The sequence below is a fragment of the Antechinus flavipes genome, chromosome 2 (genome assembly GCF_016432865.1).
Source record: "Antechinus flavipes isolate AdamAnt ecotype Samford, QLD, Australia chromosome 2, AdamAnt_v2, whole genome shotgun sequence".
In the NCBI taxonomy this organism is placed as follows: domain Eukaryota; kingdom Metazoa; phylum Chordata; class Mammalia; order Dasyuromorphia; family Dasyuridae; genus Antechinus; species Antechinus flavipes.
Window position 1 is genome coordinate 423,914,557 of NC_067399.1, and position 21,361 is coordinate 423,935,917.

General features: G+C 36.1%; 1 protein-coding gene across 1 annotated transcript in view; it reads left to right on the forward strand.

Moving 5' to 3' along the window:
• RANBP17 (RAN binding protein 17) overlaps positions 1 to 21,361 on the forward strand; it is a 356,591-nt gene that overhangs the window by 13,639 nt on the left and 321,591 nt on the right. The window contains exons 2-5 of the mRNA XM_051973711.1: positions 41 to 201; positions 2,085 to 2,232; positions 6,775 to 6,899; positions 6,961 to 7,761. Coding sequence (XP_051829671.1) covers positions 41 to 201; positions 2,085 to 2,232; positions 6,775 to 6,899; positions 6,961 to 7,761 — 1,235 coding nt within the window. The remainder of the gene's footprint in view (positions 1 to 40; positions 202 to 2,084; positions 2,233 to 6,774; positions 6,900 to 6,960; positions 7,762 to 21,361) is intronic.

Genomic DNA, 21,361 nt, shown 5'->3' on the forward strand with positions numbered 1-21,361 from the left:
TATTATCAGGTTTCTAACTTTAAAAAATTATTTTCTTTAGCTCCTGTTATTTCTTTACCACCTCAAAATACTCAGAACTTTGTGGGAAATGACATCTTTTTTAGATGTGAAGTTTCAGCTTATCCAATACCATACCTGGAATGGAAGAAAAAAGGGGATAAAATTTTCCTTCCTGGTGATGATGCACATATTTCAATCCAGGTATAGTAAGTGCTAGGCCTTAATAGAGTACCATTTATATTTCAGTTGTTCAATAAATATTTGAATTATATTAATTACATTATTATAAAACTTGTTTGGTTCATTATTAAATCATATTTCCACCAGTACTTTAAAATTTGCAAAGTAATTTCTTCATAACAACCCCTTGAAATAATATGTCATCCCTTTTTTACAGATAAGGAAATTGAGATTCAGAAATTAAATGCCCAGGATTGGGAGATCAGCTCTTCTGTCTCTAAAACTAACAGTCTTTTCAGCATATAACACTAGTTCTTTAAAAATGTTTTCATTTGTAACACAGACCATTCCAAAAGGTAATAAATTACCCAGTAGACTGACCATGCGATAAAGAGGTACATTACAAGCTATCATCTCCACTATCACTATACCTCCAAGACATTCTCAATATAGAGCTTTTCTAAGGACAAGGAAAGATTTGGGTAATATAATCATAGGTTCATAGATTTGAAGTTGGAAGTATGTTTAATCTAATCTCATTTTATAGATCAGAAAACTGAGGCCCCATTAAGAAACTTGTCTAAGGCCCCACAGCTGCCAAATAGGACAGGGATTTAAATCTCTAACTCCAAATCTACGGCTTCACTGAACTTGATTTGGAAGAAGAGACTATAGAAATATTCTGATAATATGGAAAGAATTTCAAACCTAATCTCACATTGGATTTAAAGTTAGTCCCATAGCCTGTAGTCCCTTGAAGCTTCCTACAGAAATATCTGAAGCTGCCACAATGTCTTGACATATCAGTGCCTTCTAGTGTTATAAAGGCAGAGAATCGAATAGGCACTTTTGCTGCTTTAGTGGTAGAGTTAACTGGAAGTCATAAATTCAAAATCTTGCCTGAATGAATCCAAGAATAACAAAATCTTCCCAAAAAAAACTTGTAATAACTTTCTAAAATCACCACTATCCAGCAATTTTGTATCATTAGAGGCCTTTTCCAACAGTTTTGGAATTTTCTTAAAAAGGGGAAATGCAATAAGCTTAAAATTTGTAAAAACCTGAATCTTAATTTACTTTTTTAGATTTTTCATTGAATGTCAAGTCACATTTTAAGTCCTGGATCAAAAAAAAAAAAAAAAAAAAAGCCAAGTCAAGGCACATCCTCTTCATTCACACTGCTATCACATCCTGGATTATTGTCCTAGTTTTTAATTGTTTTTTTCCTGACACTAGCTTCTCCTATCTCCAAACCATCTTTCACATAGCTGCTAACACAATCTTCTTAACATGCAACTATGTTATAGACCCTAATTAAAGAACAGAAACAATAAAAACACAAGTATCTAATACACCCTATTGCCTATAGCATAAAATACAAACTCCTTAGGCCTAGCTTTTAAGACCCCACACAATGTCTTTAAACTATCTTTCCATACTTATATTACTTCCTTTCAGAAATTCAACATTCCAGTCATACAGAACCCTGAACTCAACATATCATCTTCCACCACTGTGCTTTGCACAGATTGTCATCTTCCTTTAATGCACTCCTTCCTCCTTTTTATATTGCAGTTTTCCTTTCTTACTTCAAGAGTAGGTGCCACCTACTCAGTGAAAACTTCTCTGATTCACTCAGTGTTTTTCATTTTTCCCTTCAAATATTCCAAGAACACTTTGAATCTCTTTATTAGTTTCTTCTGTCCTTACCTTATATAAAATGCCTCAGTTTACACATTATATGCCCCCAGTAAAATAGAAACTCTTTGAAAACAAATGTTTTTATTTTTGATCTTTGTATCATAGTTCTTGGAACAATGAATACACACAGTAGCTCTTTTTATGAACACATTTATATATCTATCTATTTATTCACTAAATCATTAAAAAGTATTTCTTAACAGGTGAGAGGTGGACCTCAGAAATATGGTGTGACAGGATGGCTACAAATTCAAGCAATCAGGAAATCAGATGAAGGTGTTTATATTTGCCATACCAGAAACAAATATGGCACAACTTATGCATCTGCCAGATTAAAAGTTATCAATCCTGGTAAATGACCTTTTAAAGTATGGATAAATTTAAAAAGAAGTAATGATATTTGACATCCATGATTTTTTTAAAAGCATAAACTATTTTTAACTAATAGTATCTAACTTGGACTTTCCTTTGAAATATTTCTTGTACCTTTCCCCTTACCATGGACTTCATTGTAATTTAGGTTCTTATCACTTTGACATAATCCAGTGTCAAAGTCCATCCATACCATATACCACTTCTAGATTCATCTTTCTAAATACTTCATTTATCATATCATTTTATTGCTCAAAAACTATTTGGCTCCCAATTACTAAGAGAACTGATAGACTTCAGTGATGTGTCCTTAAATTATATTCAATGTCCTCTACAATCTAGACCTAAACTACTTTTCTAACATATCTTTCACCTTCTTATATTCCCTGTTCTGGATAAACTAATCTTTTCACTGCCTTCTAAAAGATGTACTGTACTATTCACTCTTCAAAACATTCCCCCAGGTTGAGATCTCTCTCATCACCTATCCACTTGTTAGCCTTCTTTCCAGACCACTCAGTTCTAAAATCATCTCTTTAATGATTTTAGGTAAGTACTTTAATGGTACTCTCTCTCTCTCTCTGACTAAATTTAGTAATTTATTTCTTTGTGAAAACTTCATATTGCATTGAATTTTTGTCTCATAATTACCTTTCTTAACAAGGTAGTAAACATTGATAAGAAAATTTTTGTTTTGTATGATTTGTTTGATTTTATTTCCCCAATATAACACATTGTCTTAAAAAAAAAATAGGTACTCAATAAGAATCAAAACCTTGTTTTTATTCATAGATTTTTCTGGTCAAATGGACACAATATTACCTGTTACTTCAAAGGGATGGTTTAAGAACCATTTGAAATTCCCTGAATGATTCTAATACAGAACAGATATAACATTAATGTGACAGTGAAAAGTATGAACATCTTTTCTATATCTTAACTTTTATTTTAAATGGAAATAAATTATCTATTGAATGAGAGTCAGGTTTGGAATAAACATATCACACTATTTCCTATGGTACCAAACTTATTTTCATAACTTACACCCATAATCTACATAGAGATTATTAACATATATCTATGAATTATGTTTGTAACTGACTCTGGATAGCTGATCATTTGAAAATATAAATCTGCATTTTAAGTGTCTACAATCTACTTTTATTTTATGAAGGTGGGGAATTAAGCCCTATATGGCACTAAGAATTCTATCCTCCTGTTGGACGGGCTCTTCTCAACAATGAGATGATTCAAGCAGTTCCAATGTTTTTGTGATGATGAGAGCCATCCACTCAGAGAGAGGACCCTGGGAACTGAGTGTGGATCACAACATAGCATTTTTACTTCTTTTTTTATTGTTTTCTTGAATTTTATTTTCTTTCTCATTTTTTTTTTGATCTGATTTTTTCTTGTGCAGCAATATAATTGTATAATTATGTATGCCTATATTGAATTCACATATATTTTTGCCATGTTTAACATATATTGGATTACTTACCATCTATGGGAGGGGTGGGGAAAAGGAGGAAAAATTGGAACACAAGGTTTTGCAAAGGTCAATGTTGAAAAATTATCCTTGCATAAGTTTTGAAAATAAAAAGCTTCAATTAAAAAAAAAATCTATCCAATAGGACAATGATTTTAAAATAATATGTTACCAATTTTATTATTCACTTATAAAATCTGTTGCCCATATAGGTTCATCATCTAGATCTCAAGTCACAACAAGGAACATAATTAGAAGTCCCAACACAGATTATGGAAACTATTATAATCCTGAAGAAGAATATGAATCCGGAGACTATGAAGAAGAAAACAAATTGATTTGAAAATAGTTTGTATTTCTAATCTCTATTTTAAACAGTTAGTAAAGAATGTTAGACCTGAAAGACACTTTGGAAATTAGGAATTGGACTAAGATGACTTCTGAAATACCTTCCAATTATTAGTACTGTAGACATTGAGCAAAAGCTTCTCATTTTTAAAAAATGAGAACATAGGGAGGGCAGGAGTTTGCTGAAAGTCACACTGGTTCTTTATGAAAGCCCTGGTACTAGAACACAATTCTCCTGTCTTCCAATCCATTGTATTTTCTTCTCTATCATTAGATTTACCTTGGGAATTAGTAAAGTAAAATCTTATGTAAAAACATAAAATATAATCATTCTAAACCAGTGAAAATTTTGAGTCTTTCATGAGAGTATCTATTCATGTCTCCCTCACTATGGTATTCTGTGAATTCAGAAGACAGTTAAGCATCTCTTTAAGTGACCTTGAAAGCAAGAAAAGTGAAAGTGAATATATTTGCTAAGGCTAAAGGCCTGGTATTTTTAGGCACTATGGGCAAAATAAAGTTGGAGGTGGCAAAGTTTGCTTAAGGAGATTATAATATCACATAGGACTTGAATTCAAATTCTACATCTCTCTCAGTATCCATATGATCTTGGGCAAGTGACTTTTCAGTAACTCACATACATTCATATGTATATACATATGTTCATATTTAACATGAATGTAGATAGTCATATGTCCTCATGCACAGATTGCTACCCTTCTACGCCTTAATAATCTTCATGATTTTGCTGTCATTAAAAAAAGAATTTCATTGCCTTGAAGTCAACTTTTTTGATCATGAGCATCTCTGAATTTAATTGAGCTAATTAATTCATGATGTACAAGCAGGTCAGGATTCTACACTTTAAAAGATTATTAGGTTGTTAGTCTTGCTGTAGCCTATCTTCCCCAATCACAGATTTTAGATCTAAGGGTCACTTCTACCTCATTAGGGGTGAGATATTAGGAGAGGACTTTCTTTCTCATATTATTCATACTGAATTTTTTTTTGTAGTTAGCATAGCAGTGTGTAACTTTCCTATAGCTGCAGTTATAATCATTCCTGACTTCATACTAAAAAATTGCTGCTTTCCCCTAAACAATCAATAAACGTTCATTACAATTTGAAGAGAACTCATATGTAAACAATGTATGTCATTTAAATGAGTAAATCAAATGATTAAATTTTTTATTGTGTTGGAGGGCTGGCATTACTAACATTCATCCATGTATCTTCTATATTTCAAATTTCAAGACATATTAAGATATATAAGTGATTGAAAGAATAAGTTCAATTATAATTATGTTCCTGAAATTGCAAGAGTTCTCCCCAATCTACCCTCGGCTGAACTCTTAAAACTGAATATAATATAGTCCTACTACAATTACAATATATGAATAAGAATTCAAGATTCTGTTATATTCAGGAACTCTGCCAAATATGCTATAAACACCATGAACTGGATCAAGCCTTGGATAATCAAGTCTTGATTAAAATTGTCATTCCATTGACCTCACAAAAGCACTTAATATAACATATTATATATAACATTTATATAGTCTACAAAATTATTTGAATGATTTAATTATTTTCTCTCCAATCCCCAATCTTATAAATATTCAGAGAAGTTAGGTGCCTTGACTAAGGTCATACAGAACCCAAATAAACAAATCCAAACCTCTAAATTTCCCTCCCCCCAAAAGATTGGAGTCCAATGAGCCATCTGCTTTTTTTTTTAAATGGATGGTTGCCAGAAATGAAAATAATTTTGTCATTCCTAAGGGCTCAGAAAGTCCAATCTTTAATTGAGTTTTATAACAAGAATGAATTATTCAAAGTCCTGAAGCATCTTTTCTAATCTCTGTATTAATTTAAACCACTGTAGTGACATAATTCCATATGAAATATTATTAATCAACTAAGAAGATTTTTTAATCAGGTTCACTTTTTGTGGGACAAAAGGGAAAACATTAAAACCTAAAGAAGGTATTCAAGTTTTTTAAAAGAGGAAAACAAAATAAAACCAAATATTCCTTTCTGAGTGCCCTGGAAAGCTCAGTCTTCTATCTGAAGGTGGCTTGGACACTCAAATTGACTCTGGTTTTACAAAGCCCGCCATTTAGGACTGGACAGTATTGGACAGCATCTGGGATCCCGTCTTAGATTCTAGGTCATGTTGGTCCCTGGGTTCAATTTCAGCGGAGGGATCTTGTTGGGGAGGGGGTAAGTAGTAAGAGAATGGGTTCTGGAAAGGGTAGTCGGCCAATTTTGAAATGATGGTTGACATTTCTCCATCCCAGAAATGACTTCAAAGGTTTCTGGTCTGATCTTTGCCTGATTAAGAATCCCCTTCTTCATACGCTCTGACTGGTGGCCATCCAGATAAGCACGAGGTCAGAACCTCATAAGTTTCCCAAGCAAATTCATTCCCCTTTTGAAAAAGCAAATGGTTTTAATTATCGAATAATTTTTCTTGACAAGAAATTTGCCTTTGTTGCTCCAGATTCTGTCCTTATTGGGGGTGGGGGAGAAAGGGGACCGAGGCGGTAAGCAGAACAAGGACAAAAAACTAGGAGGTTTTAACTGGAGTGAGAGCTGATATATATAGAGAGAGAGAGAGAGCTAACCGTATATCACTCTGATTGGCTTCTTTTGTAATCCTATGAGTTTTGTTATGCATTTAAAAGCCCTTTTCTCAGAGAGGGTCCAAGGGCCTCTCCAGCCTGCAGGAGAAGAGGTCCAAGTTACAAATAAGGTCGAGGATCTTGAAAGAAACCAGAGGATGCCAATCAGGGAGGACAATGCAGCCCCAGTAGGCAGGGTGACCGGAAGCTGGGGTTAGGGCGGTGGGTCCCCACCACGATCTCAGGCAGCCGGCAGAGTCAAGAATACCAGGCCACCCCCAGCGCTGCACGAGAGCGCCGCCTTGCGGCCGCAGAGGGACTGGTTTGGCCCAAGAGTCCTCGCGGCGGCGGCGCCGCCCTACCCCCTTTCCCCCCCTCCCCCGCATTCCCAGCCAGATCCATCCGGCCCTTTTCCCCAACCTTCACCCCTCGCCCTCTCGCCCCCATTCTGTCTCTGGGTCCCGCCGGAGCCTTCCCAGCTTTCTTCCTTCGCCCCGCCTCCAACCTGCTCTCACAATCTCTCGTTCTCTCCGGGCCCGGCTACGCCACGCCTCCTGCTCCGTGTCCCTCCCCCTGCTCCGTGCCCCGCCTCCGTTTGCTCTCCGGGTCGGGCGGGCGCCGCCTCTCGGGAAGATGGCGCTGCACTTTCAGGTCAGTGCGCGCTCCGTCGCGGCCGCGGGGCTCCGGACCCCCGGGGGAGGGGAGGTGGCTGGCAACGGCTGGAACCGGGCAGGGACCATCTCCCATGGGCGCAGCTGCAGCCAGGGCCAGGTGTCCCGGCTTTTCCCAAGCCTCCTCAATCTTTCCTCTCCCGTGGGCTGTGGACTTTCCTCCCTCCACGCCAGCCCTCCGGGAGGCTCAGTAGCCATCGTTATCTTCCTCCCCTCCCCTTCCCTCCCTTGGCCATCCCAGCCCCTAACTATCCTCTTATTCTCCGCCAGTTCCATCCTAGCCCGCCACCGCCGGCGGCTCCCGCCCCTTGGGAGGCGGGGCTGGGCTCTAAACCTTGACCGAGAAATGCGGGGGGGAGGGTCCTTGTGGCTTGGCTGGGTGTGACAGCAGGGGGCGCTATGGCAAGAGGCGGGGGTAGGTGCCCCTCTGACTCCTCTGGAGAAGGCAGAGTTTTAAAGAGAGAGAAGAGAGAAGGAGGGAGATGGGTATAGAAGGGTCAGTTTGGTGTGTTGGGCAAAGCCCATAATTTTGCCTTCTGATCCCGTGGGGCTGGGTTCGAATGTCAGTGCTGCCACTTAAGGCGAGTGTGTGTCTATTTCCATGTGTGACCTCAGAAGAGTCATGTAACCCACCTGTACCTCATTTTCCTCATCTTTAAAATAAAGGAGAGGTTGGACTTAGAGGTGGACCGACAACCTTCTGGCTTGCAATTTGTAATCATAAGAGTTGGTTTCAGTTTCCTTACATTGAGGAACTGAACTAGATCTCCAACCTCCTTTTTCAGCACTTAGTTTATTGTTACTTAAACTCCAAGAACCTTAAATGGGGATAAGAGTGCTAAACCAATATAATTCTTTTGAGGAAAATGTTACATAAACCCAAGTACCATTTCATAGAGAAGTATTAAGTCAGAAGAAGAGGTTTAAGAAGAAAACTTGGTTTTGACAATTGCGTGGACTCTCATGGTCTCAATATTACAGGGCTTCTATCCAATGGTGAACTCACTTTTAAATTCCAGACCTACATATATGCATATGCCAGTCCTGTCAACACTTCCAAACTCATTATGTCCAAAACTAAACGCAACAGCTTTTCTATTTTCAGACTTCCTCTATCTCTGTCAATGTTATCATTCAGTTACTCTAGCTCCAAACCTAGGAAGTCATTTTCAGTTCTCCCTCATGGTTTCGCCTAATCAATCAATTTCCAACTTCTGGAGCTTCTTTAGTGACATCTTTAACGTCTGTTCCACTCTGGTCATTGTCACGACTGCCTTCTTCATTAAGTCTCCCATGAATTTTTCCTGAACTATTGTAATAGCTTCCTAACTGCTTTTCTTAGATTGAGTCTTTCCTCCAGTCATCCTGCAGAAATGGATTAATTTTTCTAAAGCATAGTTTGGTCATCTCACCTGCCTACACAAAATCTTCATTGCTTAAAGAATAAAGTTCAAGCACATTAGTGTCACATTCATACTGGATAAATTTGAAGCAGAATAGGTCTTCATGTTTCAGGATCTTTTTCTAGCCACCAATGTAGACATTGGTATTGATGAGGGTGGAAGTTCAATAGAAGGTTGGAGAGTCAAAGGTATTTGGGGAGTCAGTAAGAGTACTTAGCATGGAAGTTGGCAGGATAAGGCATCCCATAATCAAGATAAATTCACAAGAGTTAAACTGAGTGATCATTAAAGTCAAAGTAGCTTCACTGGATATAAGTGAAACTGGCAATGGAATGAAGAATTATCAAATTGGAAAACTTAAAGGTGAAAAATGCCTTGTGATCTTGACAAAGTTCTTGGTATGAGAGACTGAATTTGTTTTTGGCTGAGAGCTGAATTGAAGCATGGGATTAGAGGATCAAAATGAGGGTAAAATGAAAATATATGCTCAGTAAATTTTGATGGTACCTTACATTTGCATAGCACTTTATTTGTTTAAATTTATTTAAAGAATTATTTGGGGTTTTTTTTCTGGTTATACATGTATATTAACTTTTTAAATACTATTTATTTATGAATCATATTGGGAGAGAAAAATGAGAAAATACCACGAGAGAAAAAAAATACAGAAAAAAGAAGTAAACATAGCATGTATTGGTTTACATTCAGTCTCCATAGTTCTTTTTCTGGATGCAGAAGGCGTTTTCTTTTCAAAGTTTAATGGGATTGCCTTGGATCACTGAACCTCTGAGAAGAACCAAGTCTTTCATAGTTATTGCACAATCTTGCTATTACTATGTACAATGTGTTCCTGGTTCTGCTTGTTTCGCTCAGCATCAGTTCATATAAATCTTTCCAGGCTTTTCTAAAATCAGCTCGTTCATAATTTTTTATATAACAATAATATTCCATTACCTTTATGTACCACACTTAGTCATTCTCTAACTGATGGGCATCTCATCTTCCAATTCTTTGTTACCACAAAAAGAACTGCTACATTTTTGCATATTTGGGTCCTTTTCTCTCCTTATGATTTCCTTGGGATACAGACCCAGTAATAGCACTGCTGGGTCAAAGAGTATGCACAGTTTTATAGTCCTTTGGGCATAGTTCCAGATTGTTCTCTATAATGATTGAATCATTTCACAACTCCACCAACAATGTATTAGTGCCCCAATTTTCCCACATCCCCTCAAACATTTATCATGATCTTTTCCTGTCATCTTAGCCAATCTGAGAGATGTAAGGTGGTACCTCAGAGTTATTTTAATTTGCATTTCTCTAATCAATAGTGATTTAGAGAATTTTTTTATATTACTATAGATAGGTTTAATTTCATCCTCAGTAAATTGTCTGTTCATCTGCTTTGACCATGTATCAGTTGGGGAATGGCTTGGATTCTGATAAATTTGACACATTTCTTTATATGTTTTAGAAATGAGACATTTATCAGAAACATTGGGTGTAAAAAATTTTTTTTCTCAGCTTTGTACTTTGCTCTTAAAATTGTGTTGGTTTTGTTTGTGCAAAAACTTTTTTAATTTAATGTAATCTCAATTGTCCATTTTGCATTTCATAATGTTCTCTAGTTCTTTGGTCATCAATTCCTTCCTTCTCCAAAGATCTGACAGGTAAATTATCCGTTAATGTCTTAATTTGCTTACAGTATCAGTCTTTATGCCTGAATAATATACCCAATTTGACCTCATTTTGGTATGGGGTGTGAGATGTAGTTCTGTGCTAAGTTTCTGACATTATTTTCCAGTTTTTCCAGCAATTTTTGTGAAATAGTAAGTTTTTATCCCAGAAACTGGAGTTTGAGGGTTTATCAAATACTAGATCACTATAGTCATTGATTATTGTGTCACGTGTATCTAACCTATTCCAATGATCCATCAGTCTATTTCTTATCCAGTATCTAATGGTTTTGATGACTGCTTCTTTATAATAGTAAAACTCTGGTACCGCTAGGCCACCATTCTTTTTTTTTTTTTTTTTTTTTTTCATTAATTCCCTTGATACTCTTGACCTTTTGTCCTTCCAGATTAATTTTGTTATTATTTTTTCCTAGCTCTGTAAAATAAAATTTTGGCCGTTTGGTATGGCACTGAACAAGTACATCAATTTAGGTAGAATTGTTGTTTTTATTTTATTAGCTCGGCCTACCCATGATATTTTTTCAGTTTATCACATTTTATTTGTGTGAGAAATGTTTTATAATTGTGTTTATATAGTTCCTGGGTTTGTCTTGGCAGGTAAACACCCAAATAGTTTATTTATTTACAGTTATTTTAAATGGAATTTATCATTTCTATCTCTTGCTGCTGAGTTTTGTAAGTAATATATAGAAATTTGTATAGCATTTAAAAAGTACTTTGTATAAAACAACTATGTGAACTATGTAGTAAAAACAACATTGTTCCCATTTCAAAGATGAAGAAAATTATTCTTAGAAATGTCACAATTTGTCAAAGGCATATATACCAAGTGTTTGACCCAGAATTTGAAGTTGGGCACAAAATATCAAACTAGAGCACTGAGCCAAATCTGAAATGGAAATTTAATAAGGACAAATATAAAATCATACTTGAACTTAAAAAATCAACTTCCTGAAATTAAGATAGGTTAAAAGTATTTAGACATTTAGGGAAAAAACAAACTTGGAGTTTTAATCACCTATAAGCTCTATATGAGCCAGTAAGTGATGAGGCAGGCAAAAAAGATTTTGTGATCTTGAACTGTATCAAGAGTGTCACAATATCTGGAGAAGTTCACTGATTTAATTCAAGACTAGAGTTTGGAACCAGAAAATTTGGGTTTAAGTCCTGTTTCTAACCCTAGCTCTTTAACTCAGGGCAAATCACTAAATATCTCAGGGAACTAAAGATTGAAAATTTCAGATGAGTTTGCTGATGGGTGAATTTCCCTCTCTTTGAAATAACAAATCCCAACCAAAACAAAAAATTAAAAGGCTAAGGAGGTAATATTCCTATTTACTCTACCTTGAAACTTTGCCTAGAGTATTGAATGATTTTGAGTGTGGTGTTTTAGAAAGGACATTGACAACTAGAAATTGGTCTAGAAGAGGATGACAAAGATGATGAAGGTCTTGATATCCTACCATGAAAAATGGAAGGAATTGGAGGTGATTAGTCTGAAGAACAGAAGACTTGGGGACAAAAGACAGTTTTGATAGTTGTCTTCAAATACTTGAAGGAATATCTTATGGAAAAAACATTAGACATGTTTTTTCCACTCTACTCCCAACATATAATGTTATGCTCTAGATCAAATATTCTGCATGACTTTCCTTCCCTCCAAGTACTAGTGCCCTTCCCCTCAAACTATCTTGTATTATTATATTTTTGTATTTATTTATATTTATTCACTTTCTATTTAGGCCATAAATTTTATATGTATGTGTGTGTGTGTGTGTGTGTGTGTGTGTGTGTATAATTTAAGTTTTATGCCCCTTACGATGTAAGCTCCTTGTATGTAAGGATTATTTCATTCTCTGTTCTTGTATTCCTGATGCTTGCTTAACATAGTTACTGGTACTTGTTAAGTGTTTAATAAACTCTCATTGGTTGACTGGTTGATATGCCTGGAGCTCTCCAGATGCCATATCTGACACCTTTTCTTTGATTTGATTTTTCCAACTTCTCTGGCTGTTAGAATTTCCACATAACATTCATTCTACTTCTTCATAAAAGCCTTCTCAGATACCCCTTAGTTATATATCAATCAATTAATCATTTAACAAACATTTATTAAATATTTATGGTATTCCAGATATTGCATCCCTCCCTAAACTCTTTAATATATATTTTGTAGTGATATTTTAGCATTTATCACTTTCTATTTTGTAGCATAGTTTTGGTTTTATGTGTGTTATTTTGGCTCAGAATGTAAATTTCTTGAGGATAAAGACCTTGTATTATTTACTCACTGGAGACCATGGCTTATGAAAATTGATTAGGAAAAAAATGTTGACATTAAATCCTGAAAAAAGAAGAGTGTTTGGGGAGAGTAGGAAAACATAATGATGGTCTTCAAGTTTTTAAAAGGTTATGTCGAAAAGAGACCTAACTGAGTTTCAACGGATAAATGATGGACAGAAACAGCTACACCCAAAGAAAGAACACTGGGAAACGAATATGAACTATTTGCATTTTTGTTTTTCTTCCTGGGTTATTTTTACCTTCTGAATTCAATTCTCCCTGTGCGACAAGAGAACTGTTCGGTTCTACAAACATATATTGTATCTAGGATATACTGCAACATATCTAACATGTATAGGACTGCTTGCCATCTGGGGGAGGGGGTGGAGGGAGGGAGGGGAAAAATCGAAACAGAAGCGAGTGCAAGGGATAATGTTGTAAAAAATTACCCTGGCATGGATTCTGTCAATATAAAGTTATTATTAAATAAAATTAAATTTAAAAAAAAATTTGAGGCCAAAAAAAAAAGAAAAATTTGAGGGCCCCCCCCCAAAAAAAAGGTTATGTCGAGGAAAGGTGAAATTGATAGTAGAATGATTACTTGAGGAAATGAACCATTTTCCCTTTTTAAAATGATTTTTGGATTCCTAGCATGTAGCATGCTATACTAAGCACTTAAAATATATTTATTGAATCCACTTGGCCCCAGACAGCCCAATTAGGAGAAGTTCCTGAAGGGATTAGGTTTAATATAAGGAAAAAATTAACAATATGAGTTGTTCAGAAATGTTAAGGGTCCTTTAAGAGGTGTGGCTGGTAAAAGACAAGCTTAACGAGTATCCCTGAAGGTCAGAATTCCTTAGATAATCCTTTAGGTTCTTTATGACTCTGAGGATGTCATGGGGGACAGAGGAAGCTATGGGAAAGGATCCCCTAAAGCAGGGCAGGATAGATATTGTTTCCATTTCCCAGATATTGTTTCATCTGATAAAAAGAATGTTTATTTAAAATTTTAAATATCTTTTTATTGATATCTTTCAGAGTTTTTTTTTTTAACATCACCATAATTTTCCCATATTCTTTCTCTTCTCTCTTCCAAAAGAGCTGATCTTTATCACAAATTATACTTTTAAGGTTAAAAAAAAAGAGAGAGAAAAAGATAAATAGTATGCAAAATTAATCTTTACCTCAAAAAAGTTTGAAAATATAAGCAATATCCCAAAGCCTGTGAATCTTTCACCTCTGCAAAGAGGAGGGAGGGGAATGGAGGGAAGGAGAGTTTCTTCTCATCTCTCTTTTTTGGGGCTATGCATGCTTGTTCTTTGTAATTTTTCACCCTTCACTTTTTATTGTTTTGTAGTTGTCCTTTGCATTTGCATTATTTAATCTATTGTACTTACTGCTTACTATACACTTATAAGATCATGTAAATCCTTACCTGTTTTTCTGTATTTGTCACATTCATTATTTCTTGCCATATATAATGCAACTTTACATTTAGCTTAATTTATGTATTAAATGGTTGATTGGTATATACTTTGTTTCTATTTCTTTGCTTCCACAAAAAGGACTTGCATAAACATTTTGTTGTAATATGGAGAATTTGAAGAACAGAATCTTTTTTTTAAATCTTTTTTTATTATAACTTTTTATTGACAAATCATATGCATGGGTAATTTTCTAACATTGACCCTTGCAAAAACTTCTGTTCCAACTTTTCCCCTCCTTCCCTCCACCTCCTCCCCTAGATGGTAAGTAGTCCCATACATTTACATATGTTATATGTTAAATACAATATATGTATACATATTTATACAGTTGTCTTGCTGCACAAGAAAAGTCAGATTTAGAAAGAAGGTAAAAATAAACTGGGAAGAAAAACAAAAATGCAAGCAAACAATAACAGAAAGAGTGTAAATGCTATGTTGTGGTCCACACTCATTTCCTAGTGTTCTTTCGCTGAGTGTAGCTGGTTCTGTTCATTACTGATCAATTGGAACTGATTTTGATCCTCTCATTGTTGAAGAGAGCCACTTCCATCAGAATTGATCCTCATATAATATTGTTGTTGAAGTGTATAATGATCTCCTGGTTCAATTCACTTAGCATCAGTTCATGTAAGTCTCTCCAAGCCTCTCTGTATTTATCTTGCTGGTCATTTCTTACAGAGCAATAATATTCCATAACATTTCTATGCCACAGTTTATTCAGCCATTCTGCAATTGATGGGCATCCATTCATTTTCCAGTTTCTAGCCACTATAAACAGGGCTGCCACAAACATTTTGCATATACAGGTCCCTTTCCCTTCTTTATTATGTCATTGAGTTATAAGCCCAATAGTAACACTGCTGGATCAAAGAGTATGCACAGTTTGACAATTTTTGAGCATAGTTCCAAATTGCTCTCCAGAATGGTTGGATCCCTTCACAATTCCACCAACAATGAATTAGTGTTCCAGTTTCCCCACATCCCCTCCAACATTCGTCATTATCTTTTCCTGTCATCTTAGCCAATCTGAGAGGTGTGTAATGGTATCTCAGAGTTGTCTTTAATTTTCATTTCTCTGATCAATAATGATTTGGAACACCTTTTCATATGGCTAGAAATGGTTTCAATTTCATCATCTGAAAATTGTTCATATCCTTTGACCATTTATCAATTGGAGAATGGCTTGATTGAAGAGCAGAATATTTTAAGGAAACATGATAACGGTCATTTGTGTATTTGAAGTGCTGTCACATGGAAGAGATAGACATTATTTTTATTTTTGTTTAAGTCTAGAAGGAAGGAATAAGATTTTGTTATTTCTAGAGAGGCATATCATTTCAATGTAAGCAGAACGTTAGTTACTTTCTAATAATTGGAGCTATCTCAAAGTAGAATGGTGTTGTCCTGGAAGGTAGTGCTCCCTTACTAAGAATGTTCAAGTGAAGACATGATGATCACTTAGTGGTGATACTGTTGAAGAGATTCCTGAGCAGTATAGGCTATGTTAGATAATGTCTGAGGTTCCTTTCATTTCTGAATTTTTGAGATAGTACTGAGGTGGGAGTGGTGGGTAATATAGGGGAAGGGGGAAGAACTTCAATTTCTTGGTTATTTTGGATATACAGTATATATTATGTTGATTCTGAAGATCAGAGTGGTAGAGGAAAAGGAAAATCTCCAGTTGAAAACTAGTTACATAAATGGATAAAGAGGACCAATAAGAAATGATGTTTTTTGGGGGTTGAGGAGTAAACATAAATGGAATGCTCTGTTCAGTAAATTAATGTAATGTCTGGAGAAACTGAGTAAGATAGCGATTAGAGAACAATTTAATAATTTATTTAATGGAGAGATTTACTGGGACCAAATGGATCTATGGTTTAGTCCCCGGGCTGAATGAGACTATCAAAGAATCCAGCAGTGAATATCAGATACAAGATTCTTTTATAGAGTAACAAGAACAATGACATTATGGGGGAGGTACCTGGACAGTGATGACCTAATGGGGGTAAACATTTAGGATGACATAATGGGAGATATTGGAGAGGCTCCTGGATATTCTAATGATGTCTAAAATGGATAAAGACCTTTATGCCATCAAACATTAAGAGGGAATAAGTATAGCCTAAAGCCGTGGTTCTCAAACTTTTGTTTTCAGTATCTTTATCCAATTAAAGATTATTGAGGATCTCTCCAAAGAGTTTTTGTTGATCTGGATTATATTTATAGACATTTACCATATTGGAAATAAAAACTATTTTTGAATTTTTAGACCCTCTAAAAGGGTTTCAGAGATCCCCAGGATTCTCTAAACCACACTTTGAGAACCACTGGCCTAAGGTCTAAGATATAAGGCCTTTATCCTATCAAACATTAAGACAGAATGGTTATAACCTGAGGCAAAATAACTGAATAGTTACAATTGGGGAAACTGGGTCTGTTATTTAAAGGGAACTGTGGCACATTAACTCTTTTATAATTTAAAACTGAACTAGAAGAAAACTCTGATACAGAAAGCAGAATGTGGACAGAAGAGATGAGAAAGATCATAAAATCTCAGAGATCATTTATTGCAATTAGTGCCAGGACAATAATCCCCATAAATGGTGATTAAACATTGTGGTATTCTAAGAACCATTGAAAAGGGTGGTTTCCAAGAAACCTGGAAGTTTTATATGAACTGATACAAAATGAACAATTTTCACAGTAATAGCAAAATTGTAAAGATAATTAACTTTGAAAGACTTAGTATCTCTGATCAATGCGATTGTTTACCCTAATTCCATGATGAAAAATGCTATCTACCTCCAATAGAAGTGATGATCTTAGAGTATAGACTAAGGCATATTTTTCTAGTTTTCTTCCTTCCTTCTTTTCTCAGTTCCTTCTTTTCTTCCTTCTTTCTCTCTATTTCTGTCTCTCTTATTTTCTTCTTCCTTTTCTTTTAAAATTCTAGCTACTGCAGAAATATGCTTTGCGTGGCTTCATTTGTATAACAGATATTGTATTTCTTACCTTCTCAATGGGAGGGAGAAGAATGAGGAGAGAGAGAAAATTAGAGAATGAAAAATAAGTTGAATTTAACAATAACAAAAAGAATCCACAAGTGGACATTTAACCCTTGCTTGAAGACTTCCAGAAAAGAATCTATTTCTTTCTAAGGTAGCCCATCTCACTCACACGTGAATAGTTGTGATTGCTGTAAGGGTTTTTCTTGTCATAGGACCTAAATCTTATTCTCTGTAATTTAAACCTGATGAGGGCAAGGTAACGAAGGAGAGGTGTGGTAGGAATGGGTGTGCAATCCTGGTTCTCTAAGGTTCGGGCTCCTAGCAAAGGAAATTTGCTTCCTCAAAGGCTGTGTCTTATTGTTAGAAAGACACCAAGATGAGAGCTTTCTTGGCATGCAATATCATCCTCAAGAGAGAAGTGATTTTTGCAAAGAGACATTTTCTGAAGGCTTACTTTATACAGAAGTAGAACAGTAGAACAGAATAGGCAAGACCACTTAAGTTTGTATATGAAAAGAGACATTCTCTGGATCTTCTTCCTGGTTTCAGAGAATGTAAGACCATTTAAATTTGCATAACTTTTTGTTGGTGATTTTACATAACTTTACAGGGCTATCTGATTTCACTCTCATCAAACCCAGTATCCTAATCACAATAAACTCTTCAAATTTTTGAAGATGGCTATAATGTTCCAACCTAATTTCAACTGCTCTTTTGCAAAGTCATCATTTCATACCACAGCTCCTATGACCAAGCCCTCTTCTTCCTCAGTACTCTCTTAGGTAAGCTTATGGGAGTTGATAAATTTACTATCAGCTTTATGCACATAATTCACTGATATCTATCATTCTATCTATCTGTCTACCTATCTATCCATCCATCCACATATCTATCTACCTCTGTAATCTCCAGTTTCAAGTTATCTCCTGAGCTTCAGCCCTATATTACCCACTTAACAATAGGACATTTCAATGAGAGATCCATGGAGACATTTAAATCTCTTAAATTAAATTTTTAAAAAACTTAAAGATTTAAGTTCAAAACCTAATTCGTGATCTTTCTCCCCAAACCTCCACCTTCTTCAAAACTTTGCTATTTCCATTGAAAGAAAAACTTCCTTCCTGTCTCAGAGGTCTGTTTCTTTGGCATTATCCTGGACTTCTCATTCTCCTTCACCTTAAATATATATTTAGTGATCAAATATTGCCTTTTCTATTCCTACTGTATGGGTCAGAAACCATTTAATAAAAAAAGACTGGAGAGATCTCTAGAAACTAAGCAAAGTTTATTAAACATAAGAATCGGGTGTCCCACCCATCGAGCAGACAATGGAAGGGAGGAAGCACTGTAGGGGGCAGGGTCAACACTTTTAATCCCTAACGCAAATTCCCCCTCCCACCACTGACCCTCATCCTTATTGGCTGAGGATCTTACATTCTAAACTGGGGGGGGGAGGGGACTACCCAAGAAATTGAACTTGACCAATAAGTACATAGTTGCCCATATTTGGTTGAACTAGGGAGGATAACAAGAAGGGGGTTTAAGTATGCTCTTAGGGGGCTAACAGGATGGGGCTTTAAGTATGCCCTTAAGAGGATAGCAGGGAGGAAACTTTATGCCCTTAGGAGAATAGCGGGAAAGAGACACTTTAAGTCCTTGACTTAATGCTTAAAGTCCTTCAGGCCTACTCAAACTTTGAAATAGATGAAGCCTTATTCGATTTTCACTACTGTCTTGAAAGATCTCACCTTATCTCATTCACTACCACATCTTTTGCATTTGACCTATTTTTATTTATGCAGCTACTGACTTACTTCAAGCCCTCATTATCTCCTGCCTTGGTTATTGTAACAGCCTCCCAATTGGTCTTTTTGCTTCTTTAGTCTATTCTATACACTACTACTGAAATGAATTTTATTAAGTGCATATTTGACTGTGATATTGATGAGGTATGAGAATTGAAGGGTAAAAGATCCCCTAACAGCAATGGGATCCCCTTGGCCTGTGGCAGGCTTTGCAAAAGATTTCACCCCAATGAATACAGGCACGAGGTTTGTGATAAAGAATGGGATTTATTTACACTGAGAAGACAGCTTGCTAGGAAGACAGCCTTCTCAGTAGGCAAGGTCCTGCTAGGAACATAGCAAAGCTGGGTTAACACTGTTAAGAAAAAATCTTCAGCAGTGGGCAAGACCTGTTAAGACTTCTGCAAAGATTCAGGGTTCAGAGTTGCCTGTTATTAGCTGTCTGAGGCTTGTGGCTTCAATTCAATTCAAAATTGAATGAGATTATTTAAATGGGAGGCTGAGATTTCCAATTGAATGATATTACTTATCATGAATGGATGTGGCCTCTCCCAAGAGGCTTGAAGAGTTTGAGACTCAAGGCCCCTCCCCCCCAAAGGTTAAAGGGGAACACAGTTTACATTAATACTACACTACTCATCAATACTACAAATCAAGACTCCAGTGGCTTCCTATTCCTCTAGGATAAAATATAAACTACTCTGTTTAATGTTTAAAGCCTTTTGGGGGAAGGACTGTGCAAAGATGGTAGAGTAAGTCAGAAAATTCCAAACACTTCAGATTTCTCCCACAAACAAAACAAAACTGTGCCTCAGAGCTAATGTAGATCAGTGAAAAATAAGTACCATTTGGGGCAGAACCAGGGTCCTCCTGAGAAAACTGGAGAAACCTGGAAGAACCCCAGGACCAAGGATTAACTAATATGAAGTGTAAATTTCTCTGGCTACCTTTGCTGAAATAGCAAGTGGGGTGCTGGGACTAACTGATTTTACAGGTGTCCTCAGCTTCGGTCGCAGGAATTTTTCACTTTCTGGACTATGTATTGCGTCACAGTATGAGAATCTGGTAGTCAGAGTCTATGAAGATAGAGGGAACCTGTCTAGATAAGGAACACCAGGCTCAACTGTCTTGCTTTGGGCAAGAAGGAATCAGTACATACTGAATAAGTGCAGAAATAGTGAGACAGAGTAGCTACTGGCTGCAGGCACTTAAAAGAAGGTAAAGTTCTTGGTTTTGGATTCCAGGTCAAAAGAGAAAACTGCCAAAGGTACCATTTTCCTCCTTCCCCCCTTCTTCCTCACATACTATTAAGTTCTTATTTTTAAAAAAGGAACAGGCAAAAGAGAAAGAATTCAAGCATAGAAAATTACTATAGGAATATATCTCATCTTCAAAATTATTGTAAATGCCTACCTTTCCAAAAAGAATTTATAATAGAACTAAAAAAAAAAAAAAAAAACTTGAAAAATCAAATGATAGAGATTGAACATATATATGATAGATATAAATGATAGAGAAAAACAAGATTATAAAAAAGAAAGTCAAACAAATAGAAAAGGAGATTCAGAATCTTAAAAAAATAAAATTTCTCTGAAAATTAGAATTGTGCAAGAGGAAGCCAGTGAAGTTGATGAGATTAGGCTCCCCTCGATTCCCAGTCAGGGAACCAAATGATGAAGTTAGTGGCAGGTTCCGGGTTCAGGAAAACTAAATGAAGAGGTTCAAGGTTGTGCTCCCAAATGAAGAGGTTTGGCGCAGGATCCCCTCGATTCCCCTAGAATTTGGTGCAGGATAGGGAGTGGTGGAAACCTCCTCTGGTGTCTCAGACGTCATTCGTAAAGGAATTTACAAACCTGAAAAGCTAGACTGGCAAAAAAAAAAAAAAAAAAGTTTATTATTGGTATTGGAAAGTCAGTCTTTGCTATGCATGAATAGAAAGGCTGAATTCCTTAGTGGCAAGATCCTGACAGAGAGATACAAAGTATTGTTAGGGAAATAGGTGAGAAAGATATAGAGGGGGTAACACTGAAAGAGAATATCATTTCAGCAGGCAGAGGGTTGCTGCTATGCCAAGAGGAGAGAAAAGTTCCTTGGTTTGGCATGACATGTTAGGTCCTCTGCAAGGACCCCCCTCTTTATGCCTAGAAGCTGGGGGTTGCTCTTGATGTGGGCTGGGTGCAATTTTTATTGGAATCAAAATAGAAAATCTTGGAATTGAATGAGTGTCTCTGAACTAATCTTCACCTCAATAGAGAGTTTAATCAGTAGTGAGTATTATCAGTTGGGGTAG